General features: G+C 41.1%; 1 protein-coding gene across 1 annotated transcript in view; it reads right to left on the reverse strand.

Moving 5' to 3' along the window:
• The window catches only part of LOC129659030 (ATP-dependent translocase ABCB1-like), a 99,704-nt gene that overhangs the window by 69,193 nt on the left and 4,874 nt on the right, over positions 1-25,637 (reverse strand). The window contains 2 exon segments of the mRNA XM_055590029.1: positions 8,451-8,622; positions 22,755-22,815. Coding sequence (XP_055446004.1) covers positions 8,451-8,622; positions 22,755-22,815 — 233 coding nt within the window.

A 25,637-nucleotide genomic window follows, 5' to 3' on the forward strand; every position in this document is an offset into this window, starting at 1 on the left:
CAGACACGACTTAATGACTAAACCACCAAACAGTGTCCAGCACCACAACTAAAGACTTCATACCATTTTGGAATCACATTTAATTACATATTTCTCTGACCCAAATATCTCAATAAGTTTAGTAGTTTTAACTACTGAACGCTTAATAACAGTGTAAAGACAAGTATGTGACATGGATACATCTGTGATTTCCTAACTGGTAAAATTAGATTATGTTATAAAGGGGTTTTCAAACCACTTTGCACAGCAGGCTCTGTTCTGGATACTCTGGACACAACTCAGAACGAGAGTGCCCCTTTTTCTAATCTCACTGGATTCTGTGCGAGTAGGAAACCCTTTCACTATCAGACCCCAAATTGCATGTGACAGGGTACCACTGCTGAAATAGTAAGACAGTGAACTTAAGACAGGAACTTTTTTCTGTTACACCTTTCTTCCCATTTGAGAAGCTGTAATAGCCTGGCAGGCTGCAGTCCATGGGGGTCGCAAAGAGTCAGACATGACTGTGCGACTGAACTGAACTGGATAAACAAGTAACTCAATAAATCAACAAGATAAGTGCACTAACTCATAAAAGGGAAATAAAGCAGTGATGCTACAGTAACTTTGGAGTGGACTGGGGACGAAGGTCTTTCTGCGGGAAAAATGAATGATAAGAAGCTGGGGCAGGTTCTACACGGCCCCTAGCCAGGGAGGAAATGAGAGTGTTCATGGAACAGTGAGAAGGTCACTGTGGGTGGGCTGTACTCAGAAAGCAACATGCAATGAGACTGACGAGGCAGGAGGGGGACATCAGGTGGGCCATGTGGGCCAATGGAAGATGGATTTATTCCAGGCTATGGAAAACCAGCGAGGATAGATGTGACCTGTCATATGTCTGTAAGAGCTCATTCTTAGGGACTTCCCTGGTGGTGCAGTGGCTAGGACTCAGCAATCCAATGCAGGAAGCCTGGGTTTAATCCCTGGCCAAGGAACTAGTCCTCACACGCAGCAACTAAGAGTCAGCATGCTGCAACTAAAATCCAGAATGGCCAAACACATTTTTTCAAAAAAATATTTTAAAGCTCCTCCTGAGAGTGTGTGGAGAACCGGATACTAGTGGGCGGGGGTGAGTGGAAGCACAGAGAGGAATTGGGAAGAAAAAGGATGACTCGGCACGGGCTGCAGCCGGGACGTATGTGGTGGCAACACACGCAGCGACTTCAGCACTGCTGCCGGGTGGTCGGAGAGACAGTTAGCAGAGGTCCTCCCCTCCACCACTTTCAACCAAGGAAGCCTCTCTTGGAGCTGATTTCCCCGGGCAGCATCTACGACAGACATCATTCACACAGGAGGATTCTCTGATCAAAGACACGAGGGAACCACTGCCTTCAGTGGCCTGTCAGGTCCGTTCTAGCCCAAGAATGCTGTGACTCAGTTGTTCCCGTCATCTGTGCAGGCAGCTCCATCAGACACAAGCAAGAGGAACTTGGACCTTCTGCTTAGATGATCGCTCCCCTCTGGCACTTGCCTGACACTCAGGGTGGCTGGGCTCATCGCAGGTGACCGAGGTGCCTCTGGGAGCCACCGCCACTCCTGGCCTGAACAGCGGTACCTTGGGGCTGCCCTGCCTGATACACTAATACGTAAGTCCACAGGATGGCATCTTAGGGACAGAAAAGACCAAATGAAAAGTTGGGTTTGAAGTGTTTGCTTCGATTTTAGGCAGAATTTGAAACCACCAACAGAGTGGGGAAAATACCAGAATAAAAGGCAGGATTCCTGGCCCAGGAATTCAGCAATGCCCACTAGCAAGCAATTCCGTTCTGGCCATGTTGGCTCAGCTTCCTGAGCACTGGTTTCTACATCTACAAAATTATGGGTTTGGGCCAGATGATTCTCTGGGCTCGTTTTCACCTATAAAATTCTGTGATTTGGTCTCTCATTTATTCATCTCACTTCTTAAACACCTAGAACGGGTCAGGTATTACCTATTTTCATTTTTGCTACTTTTTATAGCGTTTACACTGTAACTAACCTACTTTTTAAAAAAGCATCTCCCCCATAGTAACAACAACAACAACAAATCTGACTATTCTACACTACTACTACTATTCTAGAAAAATTAAGCATATTTTAAGTTTTTACTCAAACTTAAAAATTAAACTGCCACACTGAACAATATACTGCAAAATACTTTGCCATTATTTGGTATTTGATTTTTCTAGAAATTTATCTCTAAGAATTTTCCCAAAGAAATAGTTGAGAGCAGAGGAAATCCTTGAGCAAACGACAAAAACAACCATCATGGAAACTTTTACGAAGTCCTTAGAACTGAAATATCGGCTATCGTTCTAGTCGAAGCACACTCATCACGCTGGCCTTGACGACACTGGCGGCAGCGTTTTCTATCTTTTCAACACCAAGGACACACACCCAAGATCTGCGTATTCTTTTTATGTTCATAGTTTAAGCAGCAGAATACAGACGTTATTTTGATTACTGGCATTTCACAAATAGTTTTCATGTTCCTCATATGAGTTTTAGTGAAGTAAGAGTAGAAATGGTAAAAGATAAATAGAAAAGTAAGTTATTTCTACCTTTTTTTCCTTTTTCCCTGAATGATTAACTTGTCTTATAAGTTGACTGTCTCCTTTTCTCCCTTCCTCAGCCCACAGTCTGGTAGGAGACGAAACAGAACCAACCAAGATATAGTTATGGAGAAAAAGAAAAGTCATCCACGTACCATCAATTGAACCCCTAGAGACAAATAATCAAGAGTTTATTTTCAGGGTACCTCTGGGTGACATTCACACCATGAGACATGGCAGATCTCCCCCAGTACTTTCATTTCTGGGTTAACAGGTAATCCTCAGTGTCTTCCTTTCTGGGTCTCCCTCTGTCTACTTGATTCCTTGGACTTGGAGCTGGTCTGCATGGGTTCAAATAGTGAGTAACTCTATAACCTCAGTCAATTAAATATATTCAACCCTCTGAGCCCTGGTTTCCTCATCTGTAATGTATAGAAAATAACAGTATCAACCTCATGCCCATGAAGAAATAAAGGCGTTAATACACATAAAGCACTAAGAAGAGTGCCCAGAAGATATTAAATGCCCAGTAAATCTTGGCCCAGGAGATTTATCATCCCTTCAACTCAAATGATGCCAAATCTCTAGGCCTACTCTTTATGCCAAGATTCAGTCTCTTACCTTCAACTGCCTGGATATCGTTTACATTTGTCCCCAACCTGTCACCTTTAACACAACATGTCTAAAAATGACAATCACCTTTACTCAGGCTCATTTTCCGGCAGTGCATAGTCTCATGAGGAAGATGAGAACTCACAGAATACTACAGAACTTCAGCACTGGTGAAGCTTTGTCCACACAAGTGGACCAGAGTTCGCAAGGCCCAACTCAACAGAGATTTTAAAGCAAAGGCAAAATCTAACCAGATGGAGATACAAGGGAGTAGGATATCAGGATATCAAGTCCACAACAAAAAGATAATTAGAGAAAGGTGTTACAAGAAGGAAAGATGATAATGGGTCTATTACAGCAGCAGAGAAGGACATGTTCACTCAAAAGTTTTTATGACTATCTACGTTAGTCATAAGTTAAAGCCTATGTTTATTGTAAAACTCCCAGACTTTCAAGAGCCTTAGCAAATCCAAGCTTCCTTAAGCAAGGAATACTTCCTGTCCAACAAGGAGGCTCTGGTACCTAGTCTGCCCCCATAAAGAGGTCATGAGGTTCTACCTGGAGAAGGACAAGAAGAAAGGTCTGAGGGTGTCTGGGGTCCCAGAAGGCTGACTCTCCCACCAGAAGCATCAGAAAGCTTTCTTGCCTTCATCTCCAGGACCAACATCAAAACCTTTGAAACCCTTCCCATCCAGGCAAACTTCAGGACATCTGGAAGTCTGAATCTGCAAAGAGGTTTATAACAGAATACTGACTGTCCTTGGGTAAAAATTAATGTAGAGATAAATCATAAAGACACAGAAGGATATGTGACAGGGGAGAGGCAATCAGGAGTAGTGGTGAGAGAAGGGTACTAGCTTTGTTTTTTTATTTAACATTTGTTTTTAAATGTTTTCACTTGTTACACAGAACATGTCTACTTTGCGCATGAGAGAGATACCAACTGACCAAACTTGGTTATCATCTCCTCCTGGAAGCCTCCCATGATTCCTAGATGGAGCCAAACACCCATCCTTCCCTTCCCAAGTATTCTGTGTATCTCTGTATCATAGCACTACTCATATCCACTGCATTGGTTGGCTCCCAGTCTATTCCACACATTATACCAAGTTTCCTGGGGGCTGGAAATGCTTCTTTAGGACACATACTATTGCTGGTACATAGAGCACTCTGTCAACTTTTTAAAAAATGCACGAGAGAGTTGTGAGCTAAGTTTCATTTTAGACAAAATGAGGGTTATAGTCTGGGAGACAGCACCTCATATAGCTCTGAGAAACTGCTCCAAACAAGTGGCAAGGGAAGGACAGTATATATTCAATTTCGATAAAGGGGGAGTTCACACAATTAAGCACTTACCTTTGCAAAGGTTTTCTCCTAGTCAAGAGAAACTAATGTCCCCATAAAGGAAATAAGTGCTTTTCTTGATATGAGGAGATGCAAGAACTGGCCTCCTAAGATCAAATCCTGAAAACATCTATCTGAAGACCTGTTCTGCCAGTTCTCCAGAGCACAGAGTGCCTCATTTCTGATCTCTATCCTAAACTCCCCTAAAGGGAGTAGCCATAAATAGTATAACAATGTCTGTGGCTTCCATGAAAGCAGCCATAGATAATATGCAAACAAGTGGGCATGTCTGTGTTCCACTAAAACTTTATGTATAGATACTGAAATTTCAATTTCAAATTATTTTATAATGTGTCACAAAATAGTTTTCTTTCATTTTTTCCCAGTGATTTAAAAATGCAAAAATCATTCTAAGCTCACAGATGGCGTAAAAAGAGGCAATAGGCCAGATATGGCCCACGGGCCATAGTTTGAGGCCCTTGCATTCCCTGAAAGGCATGGCTAGCAGTCCATGGTTACTAAGTAAATGCACCTGAAAAGGACGGCTTCACATTTATAACAGGTACTGAGTGACTTGCAGTATGCCTTTCAACAACTATAAAAACTGAGTTAATATCACAGAGTTCTGAAAAGATGAAAGGAGATAAGGAACCATATCATTGCAAGTTATGTAGGTTCATTTGTGAGGAAGCATGAGCTTCTTGTTGATAATTATTACAAATATTAACAATTATTGAGCACTTTTTTATGACTAAACCCTCTTCTGTGAGCCTTAAGTGAGGAATCCATTTAATTCTCATAATCATTCTATGAAGTAGGTCCTACTGCTATCTAACTGTTTCAAAGATGAGGAGATTAAAGTATGAAAATAATCCCCCAGTCGTCTTAACTAAAAAGTGACAAAGGTGGAGTTTCAGAGCCAGGCAGTCCTACGCTCCAGAGCCAGCACTTTAACTACTGAACACAGCATCTCTTAAGAAGGTAGCAGAGACAGAGACAAAACGTCCAAATAGTTCTCTAAGCTTCCCCAAGATTGGAAGAGGGAGCTGAACGGGAAGGACTGGCAAGGAATGTAACATGAACTACCTCCCCAGGTGGAAACTCCGTGATCCGAACGCCTATGAAGATGCATGCCGAGGAGGAGCAGGTCTCCACAGCCTGTGAGAGAACTTACTATGCTACTAGGTAACTAGGTCAGGTTACTGTCCGCCCCACACATAAATACGGACCAGGCAAAGCCAAGACACAGCAATGGTTAGGACTCCTACTTAAAGAGCTCGATTATTTTCTTATGAAAGTAAGGGCCAAGTAATTTTTCAGAGATCGAGATAAAATGTATGTAAATGTTAATGCAGTTTTAAAAAAAAGACCAGTTGAACACACATCCCAATGTTCATAGCAGCATTATTTGCAGTTGCCCAAGATATGGAAGCAACCTAAGTGTCCACTGACAGATAAATGGTTAAAGAAGACGTGGTGTATATATACATATACAATAGATCACTACTGAGCCACAAAAAAGAATAAAATTTTGGCACTGGCAGCAACATGTGTGAACTTCTACAGCATTATGCTAAGTGAAATAAGTCAAAAACAAATACTGTATGATATATCAATCATATGTGGAACCTAAAAAAAACCCAACAAACTAGTGAACATAATGAGAGACATAGACTCACAGATACAAAGAACAAACCAGGGTCAGCAGTGGAGGGGGGAGCGCGGCGGAGGGGCAGCACAGGGCTTGGAGGGGAAGGTACAAAACCGCTGGGTATAAGACGGGCTACAAGGGATGTACTGTACAACACAAGGACTACAGTCAGTATTTTATAACAACTGGAAACGGAAAATAACCTTTAAACATTATATACAATAAACTTATACAAAAACATTTTTAAAAATAAAGTTTGAAAAAGACCTATCCACACAGCTCAAGGTGTGTTTCCTGTGGCCCATGGGAGCTCAGCTCTGCTAGGTGCAGGGAGCCACGTGATAGTCCACTCTTCCCAGACTGGGCCAACCTTCAACAGCTGCGTTAACAGCCCAGTATTTCCTCACTAACACAGCTGGGTTCAGCACTGGCCCTCCATGGAGTACATGCAGGTATACAGCAGGGTAAGTAGAAACCTCCCACAGTTAGATCAATGTGTGTGTCTGGACTGAATTAAAAAATGAGTAAGATCAAAATGGGTCACAGATGTACATATGAAGTTGGCGGAGCTACCACAGAGCACTGAAAGATTCTTGCATTGTAAGCTGGTAACACAACTCCAAAGAATATTGCTAAATTACAGCATGCATGGCAACCAATGAACACAGAAAGCCTTAAACATTTCCTTTTGGTGACTGGTGTGAAAGAAAGGTGCCAGTCCAAACGCGGTGCAACATCTTCTGGCCAGTCCCTTTGAAGGGGCTTAACAAACATATGAGAATTTTACAGAACTCAGACACACAGTAAGATTCTCTAGCCAAACTCATTACCGGCATTCACATAATTTGAAGCAGTCCTGCCGCAGGGTGAAGAATGTGCTCTTCAGCATTACGCACACACAAAAAGTTCCTAGGATCCACAGACAGGTATCAGAGGATCCATAAAGACCCCCAAATGGCATGCATATCTATGTGCATATTTCTGGGGGAAAGGATTCACAGCAATCATCAGAGACTTAAAGGTCCTGAAAAATCTATGTCACTAAATCCTGGAGTGCACAAAAGGCCTCTTCAAGGTTTCCATGACTTGAGTGCACATCAGGCTGTAAGTCTCTGTGCGGTTTAGTCGAAATCAATGTACACTTGACCAAAGGTGACTTGGGAGCTCACAGTTATGAGCCAGTTTCTTCTCAATCAAGTTCAAGGATGTGAAAGTGTGTGACACCCTAGTCCACTCACTTTCTCACTCTGCTAAGAAACTTGTTTTAGTTTTTTTTTGGTGATGCCATGCAGTTTAGGAGATTTTTTTTTAGTTTCCTGACCAAGGATTAAATCTGGGCCCTCAGCACAGAGAGTGTGGAGTCCTAACCACTAGATGGCCAGGGAATTCCTAGAACTTAATTTAGGTTTCCTTTCTTGATCAGCCAAATGTCTTGCTTCCTATTTGACTGAGAAGACAAGTTCTACAAATTCTAATGTCCAAGTATACCAATCTTTGAGCACTAACATTCAAATACTCTGTCTTCTCACCCGTTATTGTTGGTGAACTATTCATGCCTGTACTTGAAATAAGTATTTCCTCTTAAGCATAAGTTTCCTTCCTTTCTCAAGGACAGCACTCAAACGAATCTCTCTGTCTCTCCCAAAGCATCACTTTCTCTTCTATTTTGGATAATTTCTATCAGCATACAAACAAGCTGTTAATCTCCCATCCTAAACACACACACAGCTTCTCTTGTCCCCATTTTTCCATTTCCATGTTTCCCAAAAGCCCAACCTGTGACGATGCCCAAAATTAAATTTCTGGTATTTACTGCCAAAACTGATCTCCCTCTATCTTCCTCATCTCAATTGTTAGTAACTGCATCCAGCTTATGCAGTTTCTCAGACTAAAAATTTTAGAATCATCTTGGATTCCTGTCTCTTGTACCCATAATCAATATATCAGGGAACTGCGTAACTGATTCCCGCTTAATATTAAAATACCAGATTAGGTTCCAATACCTTTTCCTGAAACTGCCTGGGATATTTCTGAGTTCATAGAGCTCTCTCTTTTCCTATCTATCTCTACCAGCACTTTCACTGTATGTTCTAATGATTGTGAATATCGTCTTCTCAAATTCATTATAGATATAAACTATAGCTCAGACTCCTCCATCTCCCACAGCACTAAACACACTAATGCATACTTAGTGAAGACTCCACAAACTTCACTGTGAGTCAATGACTTCTCATCAAGCTTTCAAAAAAATCAGTTCCACAAACAACACTTACTTTCATTAGTCATGTTTGAAAAAGTTATGTTTCCGAAATTTCCAGCACCTGCAAAGCTATCTGTCATGTCTCCAAACACCAGCATTATGAGGGGGAATCCAGTTCCATGGATGATGGCAGCCAAAGTCCCCAGCACCATATACAACCTATCGAGCCAATCTGAAGAGCAAAACTAAAAAAGGAGAAAATACAGACAATAGGAACAATTAGCACGATGTCATGGATGGTTAACTCTACTTTCCAAATGTATCCAAAATCTAAACAGTTAGCTCTCAGACTACTATTGCAACCACCTTGGCCTAATAACGTAAGAGAAGCAGGCATTTGCTTCTTTTTTTTTTTTGAGTTTTGAGTTTTGACTTTCTTCTTTATATTGGACTTAGTCTATCCACTTTATAAAAAATTAAACTATAGCTGATTTACAATATATTAGCTTCAGGTGTACAACAGTTACTCAATAATTTAATGGATTATACTCTAAAGTTATTATAAAATAATGGCTATATTCCTTATGCTGTACAATACATCCTTGTAGCTTATTTATTTTATACAGTTGGTTTATACCTCTTAATCTCTACCCCTATCTTGCCCCTCCTATCTTCCCTTTCCCCACAGATAATATTCCTGATCTCTGAATCTGTGAATCTGTTTCTTTTTTGTTATATTCATTTATTTTTCAGATTACACATATGATAACATACAGTGCTGGTCTTTCTCTGATTTATTTCACTAAGCATAGTACACTCTAGGTCCACTCACGTTGCTGCAAAAGGCATAACATCATTCTTTCTATGGCTGAATAGTATTCCATTGCATGTATATGTGTGTTTATACCACATCTTTTTCACCCATCTGTCAATGGACAATTAAGTTGCTTCCACATCTTGGCAATTGTAAATACTGTTATTAAGAACGCTGGGGTGCAGAGAGCTTTTTAAATTAATGTTTTCATTTTCTTTGGATCTATACCCAAGAGCAGAAATGTGGTTCTATTTTTATTTTTTTGAGGAACCTCTATACTGTTTTCCACGGCTGTACCAATTTACAGCCATACCACTATGAACGTGCCTAATTTCATCTTCCTTCTTCTCTTACATACGAGGGCTTCATGAGATGCACAGGACATTTTGGAACATTACAGAGATCTATAACAGATGTTCAAGCTGGTTTTAGAAAAGGCAGAAGAACCAGAGATCAAATTGCCAACATCCGCTGGATCATGGAAAAAGCAAGAGAGTTCCAGAAAAACATCTATTTTGACTTTGACTGTGTGGATCACAACAAACTGTGGAAAATTCTTCAAGAGATGGGAATACCAGACCACCTGACCTGCCTCTTGAGAAACCTATATCCAGGTCAGGAAGCAACAGTTAGAACTGGACATGGAACAACAAACTGGTTCCAAATAGGAAAAGGAGTACATCAAGGCTGTATATTGTCACCCTGTTTATTTAACTTCTATGCAGAGTACATCATGAGAAACACTGGGCTGGAAGAAGTACAAGCTGGAATCAAGATTGCCGGGAGAAATATCAATAACCTCAGATATGTAGATGACACCACCCTTATGGCAGAAAGTGAAGAGGAACTACAAAGCCTCTTGATGAAAGTCAGAGAGGAGAGTGAAAAAGTTGCCTTAAAACTCAACATTCAGAAAACTAAGATCATGGCATCTGGTCCCATCTCTTCATGGCAAATAGATGGGGAAACAGTGGCTGATTTTATTTTTTTGGGGCTCCAAAATCACTGCATATGGTGATTGCAGCCATGAAATTAAAAGACGCTTACTCCTTGGAAGGAAAGTTATGACCAACCTAGTAAGCATATTCAAAAGCAGAGACATTACTTTGCCAACAAAGGCTATGGTTTTTCCAGTGGCCATGTATGGATGTGAAAGTTGGACTATGAAGAAAGCTGAGCACCAAAGAATTGATGCTTTTGAACTGTGGTGTTGGACAAGACTCTTGAGAGTCCCTTGGACTGCAAGGAGATCAACCAGTCCATTCTAAAGGAGATCAGTCCTGGGTGTTCTTTGGAAGGACTGATGCTAAAGCTGAAACTCCAGTACTTTGGCCACCTCATGCAAAGAGTTGACTCATTGGAAAAGACTCTGATGCTGGGAGGGGTTGGGGGCAGGAGGAGAAGGGGACGACAGAGGATGAGATGGCTGGATGGCATCACCAACTCGATGGACGTGAGTCTGAGTGAACTCCGGGAGTTGGTGATGGACAGGGAGGCCTGGCGTGCTGCGATTCATGGGGTCGCAAAGAGTCGGACATGACTGAGAGACTGAACTGATAACAGCTCAATGTAAGAAATATAGTATTTGTGACTCTGATTCCCAAGAGTGGAAGCCACTTTTCAGCTCAAGGTTTTTCTTGGTTAAAACACCATGATTGCCAAAGGTCCCTCTGAGGACACCATTGAGGAAACATGTTTTGCTGCTTTCAGAAAGTGGCTTGGGTCAAACATCTGCTGCCTAGCAGCACTGGCATAAATGTTCAGTGGTATTAATGTAATTAGGCCTCCATGCCGGCGTGCATTCTCAGTCATGTTTGACTCTTTGCAACCTCAGCCCACCAGGCTCCTCTGTCCATGGAATTCTTTAAGCAAGAATACTGGAGTGGGTGGCCATTTCTTTCTACAGGGAATCTTCCCAACAGAGAAATCGAACCTGCATCTCCTGCAGCAGTAGGCGGATCCTTTACCACTGAACCACCTGGGAAACCAATTAGGCCTCCATAGTGAGAAGGAAAGGGAAAGCAACGAGTTAGATACATGCTTCCCAAAGAGCAGAGCAGCTCCGCATAAACTGTTTAATTGCAGGCAAATCACAAGAAAGAAAGAGTGAGCTCCTGAGACGCAAACCTGATGAGAAGAGGACACAGTAAGGGGAGTGGGCTTGGGGCTGTGACAGGCCCACGTGGGAAGCGATTAATACTTCTCCCATTCGGGAGGCTCTTCCTGACCCAGGGGTCAAACCCGCATCTCCTGCATTGGCAGGTGGATGTACCTTCTATTAAAAGCTATAAAGTGGAAAAGTATCGAATTCCTCAATAGAGGAAGAAAAGATAATTGATATACAAGGATTTCCCTCATCACCACTCCCAAAGTACTGTCCACCTCAGAAATAATCACTGACTGGAATAAAAGAAAGTGGGCCATGAATATAAACATTTACTAAATGCTATTCAATGACTGAAGAAATCCAGTAGTAAATACCGAAAATACAATTCAAATGGAAAAAAAAAAAAAGGATATTCAATATATATTCTGCATGCCTTGACAGCATGGTATACAGAGTAGAGAAGACACAAACTTGAGCGAATGGGTCATTCTGTCCTTTGTGGAAAAGCTTCATAAAGAAGGTGATGGTTCCTCCCAGATTCGAAAGTTTACCATGGGTTGAAAAGGAAGGAGGGGGACTTCCCTGGCGGTCCAGTAGTCTAGCAAGAAATAATGAGTGTGACTAAGAATAATTTGGAGACCGAGTAATGTAGATAGCACGTGGACCATTCTTTTATGACCTTAAGACAAAAGCAAGAGAGATGATGGTTACTAGAGACGGTTGTAATGCCAAGGGATAACTATTTAAAGAAATCTTCTACATGTTTGTAGGTAAATGAGTCAAAGAGAGCATTGGTGAAAATACAGGAGGGAAACTGAGATGCAACAATGTCCTAGAAAATAAGAGAAATAACTATTTTGAGAAGCTGGAGTGAGGGATCATCAGCAGGCAAGACACAATAATTATTAGGAGACACAAGATATTCCCTGATGCCCCAAGACCCCTCATATCTGTAAGGGGGTAGAGCTCCTTCCACAATGGAGGAATCCAATCTGCCATCACTTTTATCAAGCGATCAAACTCGGTACCACAGAAAAGTAAAATGCACTGGCATGTGATGTTTCCAGGTGTGATGACACATGACACAGCATTCCCTGTGCAATTTTCTTACCAAAAATATTTAGCAGGAATGTATTAAAATCTTTAGACTTAATTCTCAGTATATAGGGCTTCTCTGGTGGCTCGGATGGTAAAGAATCTGGCTACGCTTCAGGAGACCTGGGTTCGATCCCTGAGTCGGGAAGATCCTTTGGAGAAGGAAATGGCAACCCACTCCAGTATTCTTGCTGAGAAATCCCATGGATAGAACAGCCTGGTGGTCTACAGTCTATCAGTTACAACAGAGTTGGAGATAACTGAAAGACTTTTACTTTTTTTAGCATATAAGAAATGCAAGATGTGGAATAATAAGTTAAATGACACCAGAACAAAGTAATAGAAATTGTCCAGAGGGTGAAGCATTCTACAGGAAAATTGGTACCATATTTTCAACAGGTCAATGTTATTTAAAAAGAGAAGAAAACAGAACAAATCAACTGTAAGACACACTTAGGGGAGCTAATTGTGAAAGTTCAAATATGAACTACTAGATAATACTGAGGAATTAACATTCACTTTGTTAAATATAATCCCTGTATTATGTTTTAGAGGAAAATGTTTGGTAGGAAAATTAAGAGACAGAAACGGAGGTACTTAGAAAATATCATGAAATCTATAATTCCAGGTGAAATGTATGTAAAAAAATGTTAAAAACTACTAATTATAGATGATGGTTATATGAATATATAGGTTATATTTTTTATTCCACCTTTCTATGTGGTTGAAAAATCAAAATAAAACTTTTTAAAAGGAGCAAAGGTTCTCCAATAGGGAAAGGTATGTCTCTTCATCTCAGGCTAGAAGGGATGAGCTAAAAGTGAGCACAGATACAAACAAGTGTCTGAGAATGAGGACAAATTTGAAAAAGCACAAAACCTCGTAGTTATTTGTGACGTGAGGCAAGACTGATTTCTGGAGGGATGTGGTAAGAAGATTTTGAGAGGGTAACAGGCAGGAAGGCCAGGGGTCTCCAAATGGAGGAATCAGGCTGCAAGTGTCAGACATTTTTTCTCTCTCTCTTAAGCAGCAGGAGGAAACAGACAAGTGTTAGATTTTTCCTTCTCTATACAAATTTAAAAAGAGGTTTCTCTTAAAATTTGGTGTTGCCCTGATGACACCTGGTTCCACCTAAGCTTAACTTTTCTCAAACCTTGAGCTAACCAATGCGGTTTTTCTTAAGGAACTGTTTGTCTTAAGCTATGTTAATGGCCTATGCATTTACCCTAGACTCCATCTTCCAGTCTGTTCTGCCTAAGCCTCAGAAGGACTTGACAGACTCATGCAAGACTCAGACTCTTAAGCTGTGTTAATGAGACTATTTACTTGGAAACCTGTCTTTCTTCAAGATTCATGTCAATCATTTTATGGCCCTGGACAACTCAAATTGTGCCAGTGTTATCTCAAAATGCACATTGTAGGTGAGGGGCCTGGTGCCAGTCTCTGAGTTTTGAGACATTTCCTTTCTCTAATTAGCAGACTGCTAGTAGCAATATAACATCTGGCTAAAGACTAGCAGGGGGGCACTATTTCTGCCCCCTTCTGATGCCTATGTCAGAAGCTTTCTATCTCATTTATTCCTTAATAAAACTTTATTACACAAAAGCTCTGAGTGATTAAGCCTCGTCATTGGCCCCGGATTGAATTCCTCTCCTCGGAGGAATTCCGGCATCTTTTACGGCTCAGCAACAACCTTTCAATTTGAGGGCAGTAGTAACACTGAATAGGACAAAAGCCTCAGGGAAACATCCCACCTCTGTCATCTACTCAAAAGGAGACTTTGGAGGGAAAAAAAATCTCTTAATAACCTTGACCTTCAGTTTCTACACTTATAAAATGAGGAAAATACTCATATACAGAAAGTTTCACAAAGCTGTTATGAGGCTAAAAATGGTACTTCATAAGAGAAACCTTTATTAGCCATATGATATAATACTAATATACAATATAAACAGGTACTGTCATCGGTTTTAGAAACATAAAATAAGATTCTTCAGGAGCTTACTGCAAGGGATCAAGTAGACAAAAAAAATGTAATAAATAGGGTGAAATGTAAGAAAGTGAAAGTGAAGTTGCTCAGTCATGTCTGACTCTTAGCAACCCTGTGGACTGTAGCCTACCAGGCTCCTCCGTCCATGGGATTCTCCAGGCAAGAATACTGGAGTGGGTTGCCATTTCCTTCTCCAGGGAAATGTAATACAGAAGTTTATTTACAATTAGAGCCCTTTAAATACAAGGAAATGAAAACTGCTTGGTCAGATACGTAAGGGAAGAGAGAGGGGATGAACCAGAACCATACAGGAGACAGGGTGATCAGGACTGAAAGTCAAGGGGTAGACTTCCCAGGGCAAAGCAGAAAGTGCTGGCAGGGGAGAGGCTTAGGTAATATCCAGCAGGCAAGATGGAGAACATGATCTTACCATGGTACCTGGCTGGAGGCCAAAGTCAATGACTTCATTCATTTATGCATGCATTCATTCAACATTCGAAACATATTTACTAAGCACCTAGTAAGGAGTATGTCAAGGCTGTATATTGTCACCCTGCTCATTTAAATTATATGCAGAGTACATCATGAGAAACACTGGGCTGGAAGAAGCACAAGCTGGAATCAAGATTGCCGGGAGAAACATCAATAACCTCAGATATGCAGATGACACCACCCTTATGGCAGAAAGTGAAGAGGAACTCAAAAGCCTCTTGATGAAAGTCAAAGAGGAGAGTGAAAAAGTTGCCTTAAAACTCAACATTCAGAAAACTAAGATCATGGCATCTGGTCCATCTCTTCATGGGAAATAGATGGGGAAACAGTGGCTGATTTTATTTTTTAGGGCTCCAAAATCACTGCATATGGTGATTGCAGCCATGAAATTACAAGACGCTTACTCCTTGGAAGGAAAGTTATGACCAACCTAGATGGCATATTCAAAAGCAGAGACGTTACTTTGCCAACAAATGTCCATCTAGTCAAGGCTATGGTTTTTCCAGTGGTCATGTATGGATGTCAGAGTTGGACTGTGAAGAAAGCTGAGCGCTGAAGAATTGATGCTTTTGAACTGTGGTGTTGGACAAGACTCTTGAGAGTCCCTTGGACTGCAAGGAGAACCAACAAGTCCATTCTAAAGGAGATCAGTCCTGGGTGTTCTTTGGAAGGACTGATGCTAAAGCTGAAACTCCAATATTTTGGCCACCTCATATGAAGAGCTGACTCATTGGAAAAGACCCTGATGCTGGGAGGGATTGGGGGCAGGAGGAGAAGGGGATGACAGAGGATGAGATGGCTGGATGGCATCACCAACTCGATGGACATGAGTTTGAGTGAACTCCAGGAGTTGGTGATGGACAGGGAGGCCTGGCGTGCTATGTGATTCATGGGGTCGCAAAGAGTCAGACATGACTGAGCTACTGAACTGAACTGAAGGATCAAGCGTGTTTCTAGTTACTAGCTACAGTGACTAAGACAAGCTATCACTCCTCATAAAGCGTATATTTTATTAATATGCAAATAAAGAGAAAATAGACATTTAACAATCATTCACAATATTCAACATTCATTCAGTATGCAAGTCCCTATTAAAGTTCCAGGCACTGTTCTAGGATCCTGGAGCACAGCAATGAAGAAAACACACCAAACCCCTCTGCCCTAAGGCAGAATCCCAGGCAGAAAGAACAAACACAAAGATCCTGGGGTGAATACAAGCCCTGTGTGTTTCAAGGACCAGACATGACAACCACTGTGGCCAGAAGAAGGTGGAGACCTGTCTGACGTGAAATTAGAGATGAGACAGAGGTCAGGCTATAGATGGCCTTTGATGGCCAGAGGAGGGAGTTTGTTTTTATGCTCAACCTCCCATCTGAGTGTAAAAGAAAGGCCTTCCTTAGAGGGTTTTCAGGCAGGAACTGAGGTGACTTGATGTGACTACTATGGGTAGGATAATTTGTGGAGGAGGGGGACGAGGAGGTAGAGAGTGGTTGACAGAACTAAGTCCAGAGCAGGAGTAGGAGGCAGAACAATGCCCCACCTCCCGGGCTTGACCACATCCTAATTGCAGGAACCTTTGAATATTCTTCCTTACATGATAAAAAAGACTTTGCAGACATTAAGGATACTGAGATGGAGAAATTATCCTGGATTATCCCAGTGGGCTCAATGGCATCATAAGGAGCCTTATAAGAGGGAGCCACGGGGATCAGAGTCAGTAGTTGGAGAAATGATGAGTGAAGTAAGGAAGGGGCCAGGAGTCCAAGAAGGCAGGAAGCCTGAAGAAGCTGAAAAAAGAGGGAAACATTCCCTCTTGGAGCCACGAGGAGAATCCGGCCCTGATGGCACCTTGCCTTTAGCCCAGTGAGACCTGGGGCCCCAGAACTACACGATAATACATTTGTGTTGTTTTAAGCCACTATTGCTAGCAGCAATAGAAAATAAATACTCAAAAAAAAAAAAAAAAAAAAAAGGATACTAAGGAAGAATGGCCAAGCAAGAAGGATCAGAAGTAGTTGGGGGAAGCAGGGGGAAGAGGTTCATCTGAGTTTACAGCAGCAGAGATGGGAGTCCACCCAGATGATAAACCAAAGGTCTTTGTTCATAGTGCAATTTACTAAAGGAAGGTAGGGATGAAGGCTGTTGGAACTGAAGAGGTCAAAGAATGTGGCACCTAGGAGACTTTAATAAGGTGACAAAAATAAAAGAATGTGGAGCCCACAGATGAACAAAGGAGAAGCAATCAAATGCCAAGGTTCTCAATGGAGAAGCAGAAGTGACTAGAAATCAGTAGAAGGTATATCGCTGCCAATGGATAGAAGGTATTATAACTGTGCAGAATGAAACAAATATGAAAGGAGTTCTTCATGAAAATGATTTCAAAATGGCCATGTGAAACTAGAGAAAGGCCAACAATACCACTGACTCCAAGGATTGGGGGTGGAGGAGCTCTAAGTTCACAGGCAAAGGTGACACAAGAAAAGAACCAAAGAACCGTGAGGAAAACGAGCAGACTCCGGCATCGCAGAAGCAAACAGGAGGAATGAATATGGTGAACAGCGTCAAGTGCTCCTTAAAAGTCAGCAGAGACTGTCCACTGAATTCGGTGAGTGGTGGAGACAGAGCCAAATTAGAATGTAAGAAGTGATTTGGACATGAAACAGACAGAAAGCAAAGTCACCTCCTATTTGTGAAGTAAGCTAGAGGAGGCTTAGTGAAATGAAGGAGGGCATTAGTGAAATTAAAGATAGGTGACATGTAAATACCAATCAGAAAGACCCAGTTGAGAGGGAGAGATGGAGGATACAGAAGAGAAAGGATAATAATAATAATGTAAGGTCCTTGAGAAAGTAGAGGATACAGGAGCCAAAGCACAGTGTACAAGAGGGTGATTAAAGAACCAAATGCTTCCTCTGTTATAACAGGAGGGAAGGAGGAAGCAATTGACCTGGGTACCGGTGTGTTTGTAGACTGAGAGAAGAGCTGAGGAACTCAGCTGAGGAAGAGCTGAGGAACTCAGGGGGTTTCCATTTGGTTTGTGAAATTAAAAAAAAAAGGGGGGGTCATCCACGAAGAGCTGGGGCTTGTGGGGAGACATGGGAAATTCGTAAAGGGCTTAACATACTCAGCGAGAAGAGGAAGAGTAGCATTTCTGTGTGGGATACATGCTGCCATGAGGCTTTTCTCCAGAATCCATCAGATGTAGGGGTTCAGGCACCAAGAAAACAGATGGTCGATCTGCCTGGGCTGGGCTTGACAAGTGACAGGTGAAAGGAAGTCTGCAGCTCAGGCAGGAGCATAACAAAGTGATGATCGTTGCTCTAAGGTGATAAGAGAAGGGAAACAAGAAGGGGCTGATGGGAAATTGACAGGTCAGGGGACTCAGGATCCAAGAGAAACAGTGAGCAGATTGAAGACAGAGGAGATAGCTGGCTAGTTCTATCTAACTGCTTCATAACAGCACTTTGGATGGTGTACAGAAAACAGTTAACATTGCAAGCCTGAGCCTGCATTCAAGGCTAGCCCTTGGCTGGCATCTAGAATTTGGCTTTTGGGAAGAGTAACCATCACCCTAACTGATAGAAGTGGCCGAATGATTTGTACAAACAACATGCTTTATGCTGAGTGTCTGCCTTCCTCTGTGAGTCTGGAATTTTGGTACATGCTGTGCCTACATCATCAGCTCCCAGTCAGAAACCCTCGGGCACTGAGTCTCTACTGAGCTTCCCTGACAGCATTTCACATAGTGAGTCGGCACAACTCACTGCTGGAGGAATCAAGTCAACTCCACTAGACAGGACGCTTGGCGCTTCTCTTGGACCTTTCCTGCCTTCCTTTGCCCACTGCTGATTTTGCTTTCTGTCCTCTTTCTGTAATAAATCTTAGCCATGAGTATGGCAATAAGCTGAGTCCTGTGAGTCCCCCAAGTGAATCATCAAACCCGGGGCTCTTGGAAACTCCCAACACACACGAGTTTTTATCTTAGCTGGAAATTTTTATTAATCAGCAATGCTAATGAAAGGTTGTTGCTGAACCACGAAAGACACCGGGATTCTCGGCCTCCAGGGGAGAAGAATTCAATTCGGGGCCAGAGACGAGGCTTGATTGCTCAGAGCTTTTGTGTAATAGAGTTTTATTAAAGTATAAAAGGAACAGAGAAAGCTTCTGACATCGACATCAGAAGGGGGATGGAGTGCCCCTCACTAGTGTTAGCAATGGAGTTATATACCTTTTAATTAGTTATTACAATGAATCAAAAGAATGTCTGGAGGTTGTAAAGATCTTACTAGACCTACTCTCATAATTCACATTTTAAGATAACAGGATTAGCCAGAAGGTTTTCAGGAAGGAGAAACTGTCCTCAAGCAGGATACACTGTTGTTGTATAATCCCTAGTACAGAGTTTAAACTGAGTTGTGTAATTGACTAAGACTAAGGAATGTAGACCAAAAAAGTTTGTCCTTTCCTCCTCCTCGAGAATTCCAGACCCCTCTCTCCTTGGGGACCCCCGGATTCCTTATCAACCTGCCTAGGAATTGACTCTCTCACTAATATCAGCATTTTACTGTCAAACATTCTGAGTATGTCCCTGTCTATATAGATTTTATACACAAGTTTTTTACTGTCAAACATTCTGAGTATGTCCCTGTCTATATAGATTTTATACACAAGTTCAGTTTTCTGTGTCAACTCCTTTAAGAGAAAGGCATGAGGAAAAGCCACATAAACATTCAGTATAGCTTTCCATCAAAAACCTAAGAATATATTCCTTCCTTCCTATGCCAACCTGAGCACTATGATTTAGTGTGAATTTCTCAGGTCTGAACCTTGGCCCTGATGAGTATTCCTCGGCAAGTTAGTAAGTCTCACCTCCCTTTCTTCATCTATAAAATTAAAACAATAACAGTATCTATCTCCAAGGAAGTTGTAAAGATTAATGCATTCACATAGAAAGTATTTATTGCAACACATGGCATAAAAAGCTATATTTGTGTTTTAATTATCACCTGGCCTTCAAACTCCAGATTTTTATTCTTTGGTGGCCTGAATTGGTTTAATAGTCTTACCTCTATATATTAAGTCTGATAAATTTTCTAAAACATAAGACTAATTTTTAAAATTTAACTTACTTATAAAAAATGAAATTAAATAAGACAGAAATATTCTAGTCTCAAAATGACAGAACTGGAAATTAAATCTTGGGAATAAACCCTATTTTAACACCAAAGGTTCTTTTAATATAAGAATATAAAATGAAATATAAAACAAAAACTGTCACTTGGTTATTTCTGAGAATAACCCGAGTACACAGTCTCATTTCCCCAGAATTCCAAAGAGAGTAAAGACAGACTCAAAGGTGGAATTTTATCAAGAGCAACTGGAGTGCAAGAAGATGTGTGTATAACATCACTGGAGTGTAAAAAGCAGCTTTTTTATGCTTGTAACTGCCGGGAGCCGGCATATTGCATATTGAGTGCATATTGCATATTGAGTGCAGCACTTTCCACAGCATCATCTTTCAGGATCTGAAATAGCTCAACTGGAATTCTATCACTGCCGGGAGCCAGCGTGAGGAATTCCGCCCATGACAAAGGTCATGAGGAAGGAGGCTCGGCATACGCAAAGGCGGGATCGAGCCTCAGGAGTCCCCCTGGAAATTCTCGAGCATCTACCCCGAAAACCAGAGTCTGCCTACTTTCTGCTTTGTGCTTTCACCTACACCTCTGACTTTACGGGGGGCTGTCCCCCACTACCTCTCTCTGAAAAGAGAGTTAGCTTACAGCTCCAGTTAATAATTCCTGGGTGTGACAGTGTTTCAACCTACAAACTCCTTTGGAAATCCTCTAGCCTGCCCGAATGGGTTTTTCCGGCCACATGTGATTGTTCAGAGCCTCCCAACTGTGAGAGGCAGGAGATGTTCTAAACTGCCTAAACACAGATTCCTTTGAGTAGATAAAAGATTGATTAGAAATTGTATTGGTGAAGGGTTTTTCACTTGTTGGGCCAATGTTTGCTGCTAAGTCTCCATACTCCTTACCTACTGTGTCCTTGGCAGTGTATTGATTGATATAATGGGTGTATAGAAATGTAAAATGCAGCTTTGTCCAATGCTTTTTGGAAGGCTGGCACCTGACTTTGGAATAATCACCTTTAGAGAAAGATAAGTTTCTTAAAATGTTAACAGGCCTCCTGGCCAGAAGATGGTGTCTATCACCTGAACTTTTGCATATGATAAGTTTACAGGAAAAAAGCCTGGCTTGCTGCATGACTCTACCCCTTCCCCCATTATCCTCTATGCATAACTTAAGGTATAAAAACTACTTTGGAAAATAAAGTGCGGGCCTTGTTCACTGAAATTTGGTCTCCCCATGTCGTTCTTTCTTTCACCTTCTGGCTGAATTTTTCCTCTGAGGCGGGGAAGCTCGTCAAGCCTACTAATTTTGCCTGGGCTTCTAAGATCTGACCGGGGAGGCCTTAGTGTCTCCTCTCCTTCGGGAGAACGGGAGGACGCCTGCGGCCTTCGTAGGTGACGTTATACCCTGCTTTGGAATTTTATTCAGCCTCTTTTCTCCACTGAATTTCCTCACTGAGCTATCCTCATTCTATTACTCTTTAAATCTTTGATAAATATTTATAAATAAATAGGTCGCCGACGCCGTCCCCGCTTCGAATACCCTGGATCAGCCGGGGCTGGACCCCGGCATGTAACCATACTTAATATTCAATTTTACAAATATTCATTTTATAAGATAGCCTGCCCCACACACATACACAAATTTTACAAGTGTCTGGTGCGTTATGTCTGAATTACAAAGTGTGTACTGCTGCTGCTAAGTCACTTCAGTCGTGTCCGACTCTGTGTGACCCCATAGACGGCAGCCCACCAGGCTCCCTTGTCCCTGGGATTCTCCAGGCAAAAACACTGGAGTGGGTTGCCATTTCCTTCTCCAATGCATGAAAGTGAAAAGTGAAAGTGAAGTTGCTCAGTCGTGTCCGACTCTTAGCGACCCCATGGACTGCAGCCTACCAGGCTCCTCTGTCCATGGGGTTTTCCAGGCAAGAGTACTGGAGTGGGGTGTACTACAAGACTTAATTGGTTCAGTAAGTCTTCCAGGTTCTAACTGCATAGTTCCCCTAAATCTGCATTCTCAGGGAAAAAAACAAAAACGGATACAGGTAAAGAGGGCTCATCAACCAGCCTGTCTTATTCCAAATCTGATTAAAGAAAAGCTTCAAAGTGGCCACCATGAAACCAGAAAATAAGACAAAGAAGTATAATAAGGTTTTCAAATTCCAGATTTTCAGTTATTCAGCACAGAAGCACAGTGACAGGTACTAAGCCATAGTAATTAATAACCCATTGCTAACTTCTATTATGAGTGCCTGGGACTTTGACCTCAAACCTGCCAGGATTAGAGCCCATGGCGACAGGGTACCCCAGGTTTTGTTTGAACCACACTCCATGAGGCTGGCTTCCTCTGTCTAGGGCTGAGACCACCAATGGGAGAAGTGCTTGTGTAGTTGACGTATCACTGGTGACATAACTGGTTAGGAGAATACGGAAACCCAGGCCAGGACAGGGGACTCTGGAGGCTCATTGCACACAGCAAGTTTGTGTATAAAGCTCATCATTCCCTGAAAACAAGCTGAATTAAATGAATTCATTTTACCTCTTCATTAACATACCCCCCAAGAAAATATTATACCAGATGAAATACCTCTTTTTTAGATCAAGAGACGGCACAGCACTTTTTCTTTTGTTTTGCTTTGTTTTCACTGGAGTAAGACTGGTTTACAACCTTGTGCTAGTATCTGCTGTACAAAGTGAATCAGCTGTGTGTGTGTGTATAGATATAATAGTGAACACATTCAAACTCACCATTGCAAAAGTACTGACAGTTGGTCTCTTTTCTTTCTTCTCATCTTTTTTACTGAAAAACCTAGCAACAGAATGACATAAAGCTTTAAAAACTATGTAAATCTATATCCAATCAACGTAGAGCTTATATTTAGCAACAACCAGGACAAACAAATATGTCTACAGTGTCATTACAAAAACAGGTTATAATATGACCCCATTTATAAAGTTTAAGTATGTTTACATATACCTAGAAATCTATACACGGGACTATCACTGGGTGTTGAGATTTCAAATTATTTTCTTCCTTGTGCCTTTGGTATTTCCTAATTTTCTATGATGAATACACAGAGACACACAAATTTGGGATTAGAGAAACTAACACTAAAAAAAGAGAGCTTCCTGTCTTTCTTCTACTTAGAACTCACTCATGCTCCCCAGAATTAATCCCTTTAATTATCATCTCAGGGATTTTAGCAACAGATAGTCTATCCTTCTATCTACCTAGATATTATCCTTCATCTACCTAGATATTATTCCTTTACCTCAGGGAGAGTAGTGGCAAACATGCAGGGCATAAATTATCCTAAGAAAGAAACATAATTCAATCACTCTCCATGAACAAATCTAATTCTGAAAAGATGTCTGGAGCCCTAAATGGGCCATTGTGGCAATACACACAACCTAGAAAATGCACCATCAAAAAAGATGGTTTGTAAAGCGCAAAAAAAAAAAAAAAAAAGCTGTCCTCAGGCAGCGAAAGGTCAATTATTTCGAGTGCAGATTCAAAACTAACTGGTGTTCTACTCTAACTGCCATCCAGCATATGCGAGCAACCTCCGCATCTGTATTTTCCTATTTCTAAAAGAAAGACTATCTCAGGGAAGAAGTACATTCTTTTTACTTCCACTACTGAGAAACACACAAAATACACGAACATAACTCTTCAGATTTGGTTCTGCCCTATTCCCAGTAAAGGCAACGTTTCAGTACCCCTGGAATCAGGATAAGAGGAGAAAACTAGCCATACAGAATTGAGTTTTAGCTCTAAGCTTTTTATTTATTTTTTCAGTCTCCAAAACTGCAGCTACTCTGAAGAATTTATAATGTTCCAGACACTGGCTAAGTAAACACTTCCCATACAAGACCTCATTTCATCTTAATCTCTGAGGCAGGCACATTTTTATCCTTCCTTTACAGATAAGAGAATTGTAGGTGAGAAGAGTTAACTCACTTGTCCCAGGTCACACAGTTAGAATGAAGCCAAGCTTTCCACGGAGAAGTCTAACTCCCAGACACCAGGCTATCTGGTGCAGTGTCAGACTTCTGAGATACTGCCCTGCCAGGAACACTAACTGTCACCCCTCTTAGAAGATTCATTTATCCCCATTTGCTCCAACACAGTGCTGACAAATAGGAAGTTGCTTATCAAATTGCATTTTAATAAAGAATCTTTACAAATACAAATATGCCAAAGGGTACTATTACCCAAGCATTATACCTATTCACATTATCAGCAAGTCACATGCTTCTTTATGATTTTGAATTAGAATATACAGTTTAAAAAACAAACTCATAGAAAAAGAAAAAAATATTTGTGGTTTCTAGAGGGGGGAGACAGGATGAGAGAAAGCTGGTCCAAACTTTCAGTTACCAACTTTCAGTTATAAAATAGTGCTAGAGACACAATGTGCCACCAGATGCCTATAGTTAACACTGCTATATGATACAGATGAATCAGCTGTTAAGAGGGTAGATCCTAAAAGTTCTCATTACAATAAGAAATCTTTTTTCTTTTTATCTGTATAAGATGAAGGATGTTAGCTAAACTTGTTGTGGTAGTGTATCACAATATTTATAATTCAAACTATTATGCTATACACTTTAAACTTACAAGGTATTGAGAGAGTCAATTCCTAGGCAGATTGATAAGAAGTTCAGGGTTCCCAAGGAGGAGAAAGGGGTGTGGGGCTCTTGAAGGGGAGATAAGGGTCTGTAATTCTCAAGGAGGAGAAAATGACAAAAGTCTTTTTTCCTCTGCATTCCTTAGTCTTAGTCAATTACACAACTCAGTTTAAACTCTGTACTAGGGATTACACAACAATGTATCCGCCTGGAGGACTGTTTCTCCTTCCGGAAAACCTTCTGACTAATCCTGATATTTTAGAATGTATTATGCGAGTGGGTCTGCTAGGATCCTTCTATTGTTAAATTCTAATCTTGTTATCCTAAAATGTAAATTGTGGGAGTGGGTCTGGTAAAATTTTCACAAACTTGAGACATTCTTTTGATTCATTGTAATAACTAATTAAAAGGTATATAACTACATTGTTAACACCAGCAAGGGGGTACTGTTTCTGCCCCCTTCTGATGTCTATGTCAGAAATTTTCTCTGTCTGTTTCATATTTTAATAAAATTTTATTACACAAAAGCTCTGGGCATCTGGCCCCAGATTGAATTCTTCTCCTCCAGAGGCCAAGAATCTCAGCATCTTTTCATGGTTCAGTAACAACCTTTCAGTATCATATGTCAATTATAACTCAATAAAACTGGAAAAATACATAGCTTTATAAAAAACAGAATCACATCAATAATGGTGAGCACAGTTTAATAAGAGTTTCTTAACTAAAAAAAAAAATTTCTAGTTTGAAAAAAAAGTTTGTAGACCAATCACCAATAAAATGAAGGTATGTGCAAGCTCAAAAGAAATACTGTTTTCAAAATATGGGTTCTTAAAGAAGAATAAATAAGTAAATATCCCACAAATATTTATTGAACACCTTTTTCAAAAACGTTCAAGAGGGAGGGGACATATGTATACCTATGGGTGAATCATGTTGATGTTTGGCAGAAACCAACACAATACTGTAAAGCAATTGTCCTTCAATAAAATTTTTAAAAAC

The sequence above is a fragment of the Bubalus kerabau genome, chromosome 8 (genome assembly GCF_029407905.1).
Source record: "Bubalus kerabau isolate K-KA32 ecotype Philippines breed swamp buffalo chromosome 8, PCC_UOA_SB_1v2, whole genome shotgun sequence".
In the NCBI taxonomy this organism is placed as follows: domain Eukaryota; kingdom Metazoa; phylum Chordata; class Mammalia; order Artiodactyla; family Bovidae; genus Bubalus; species Bubalus kerabau.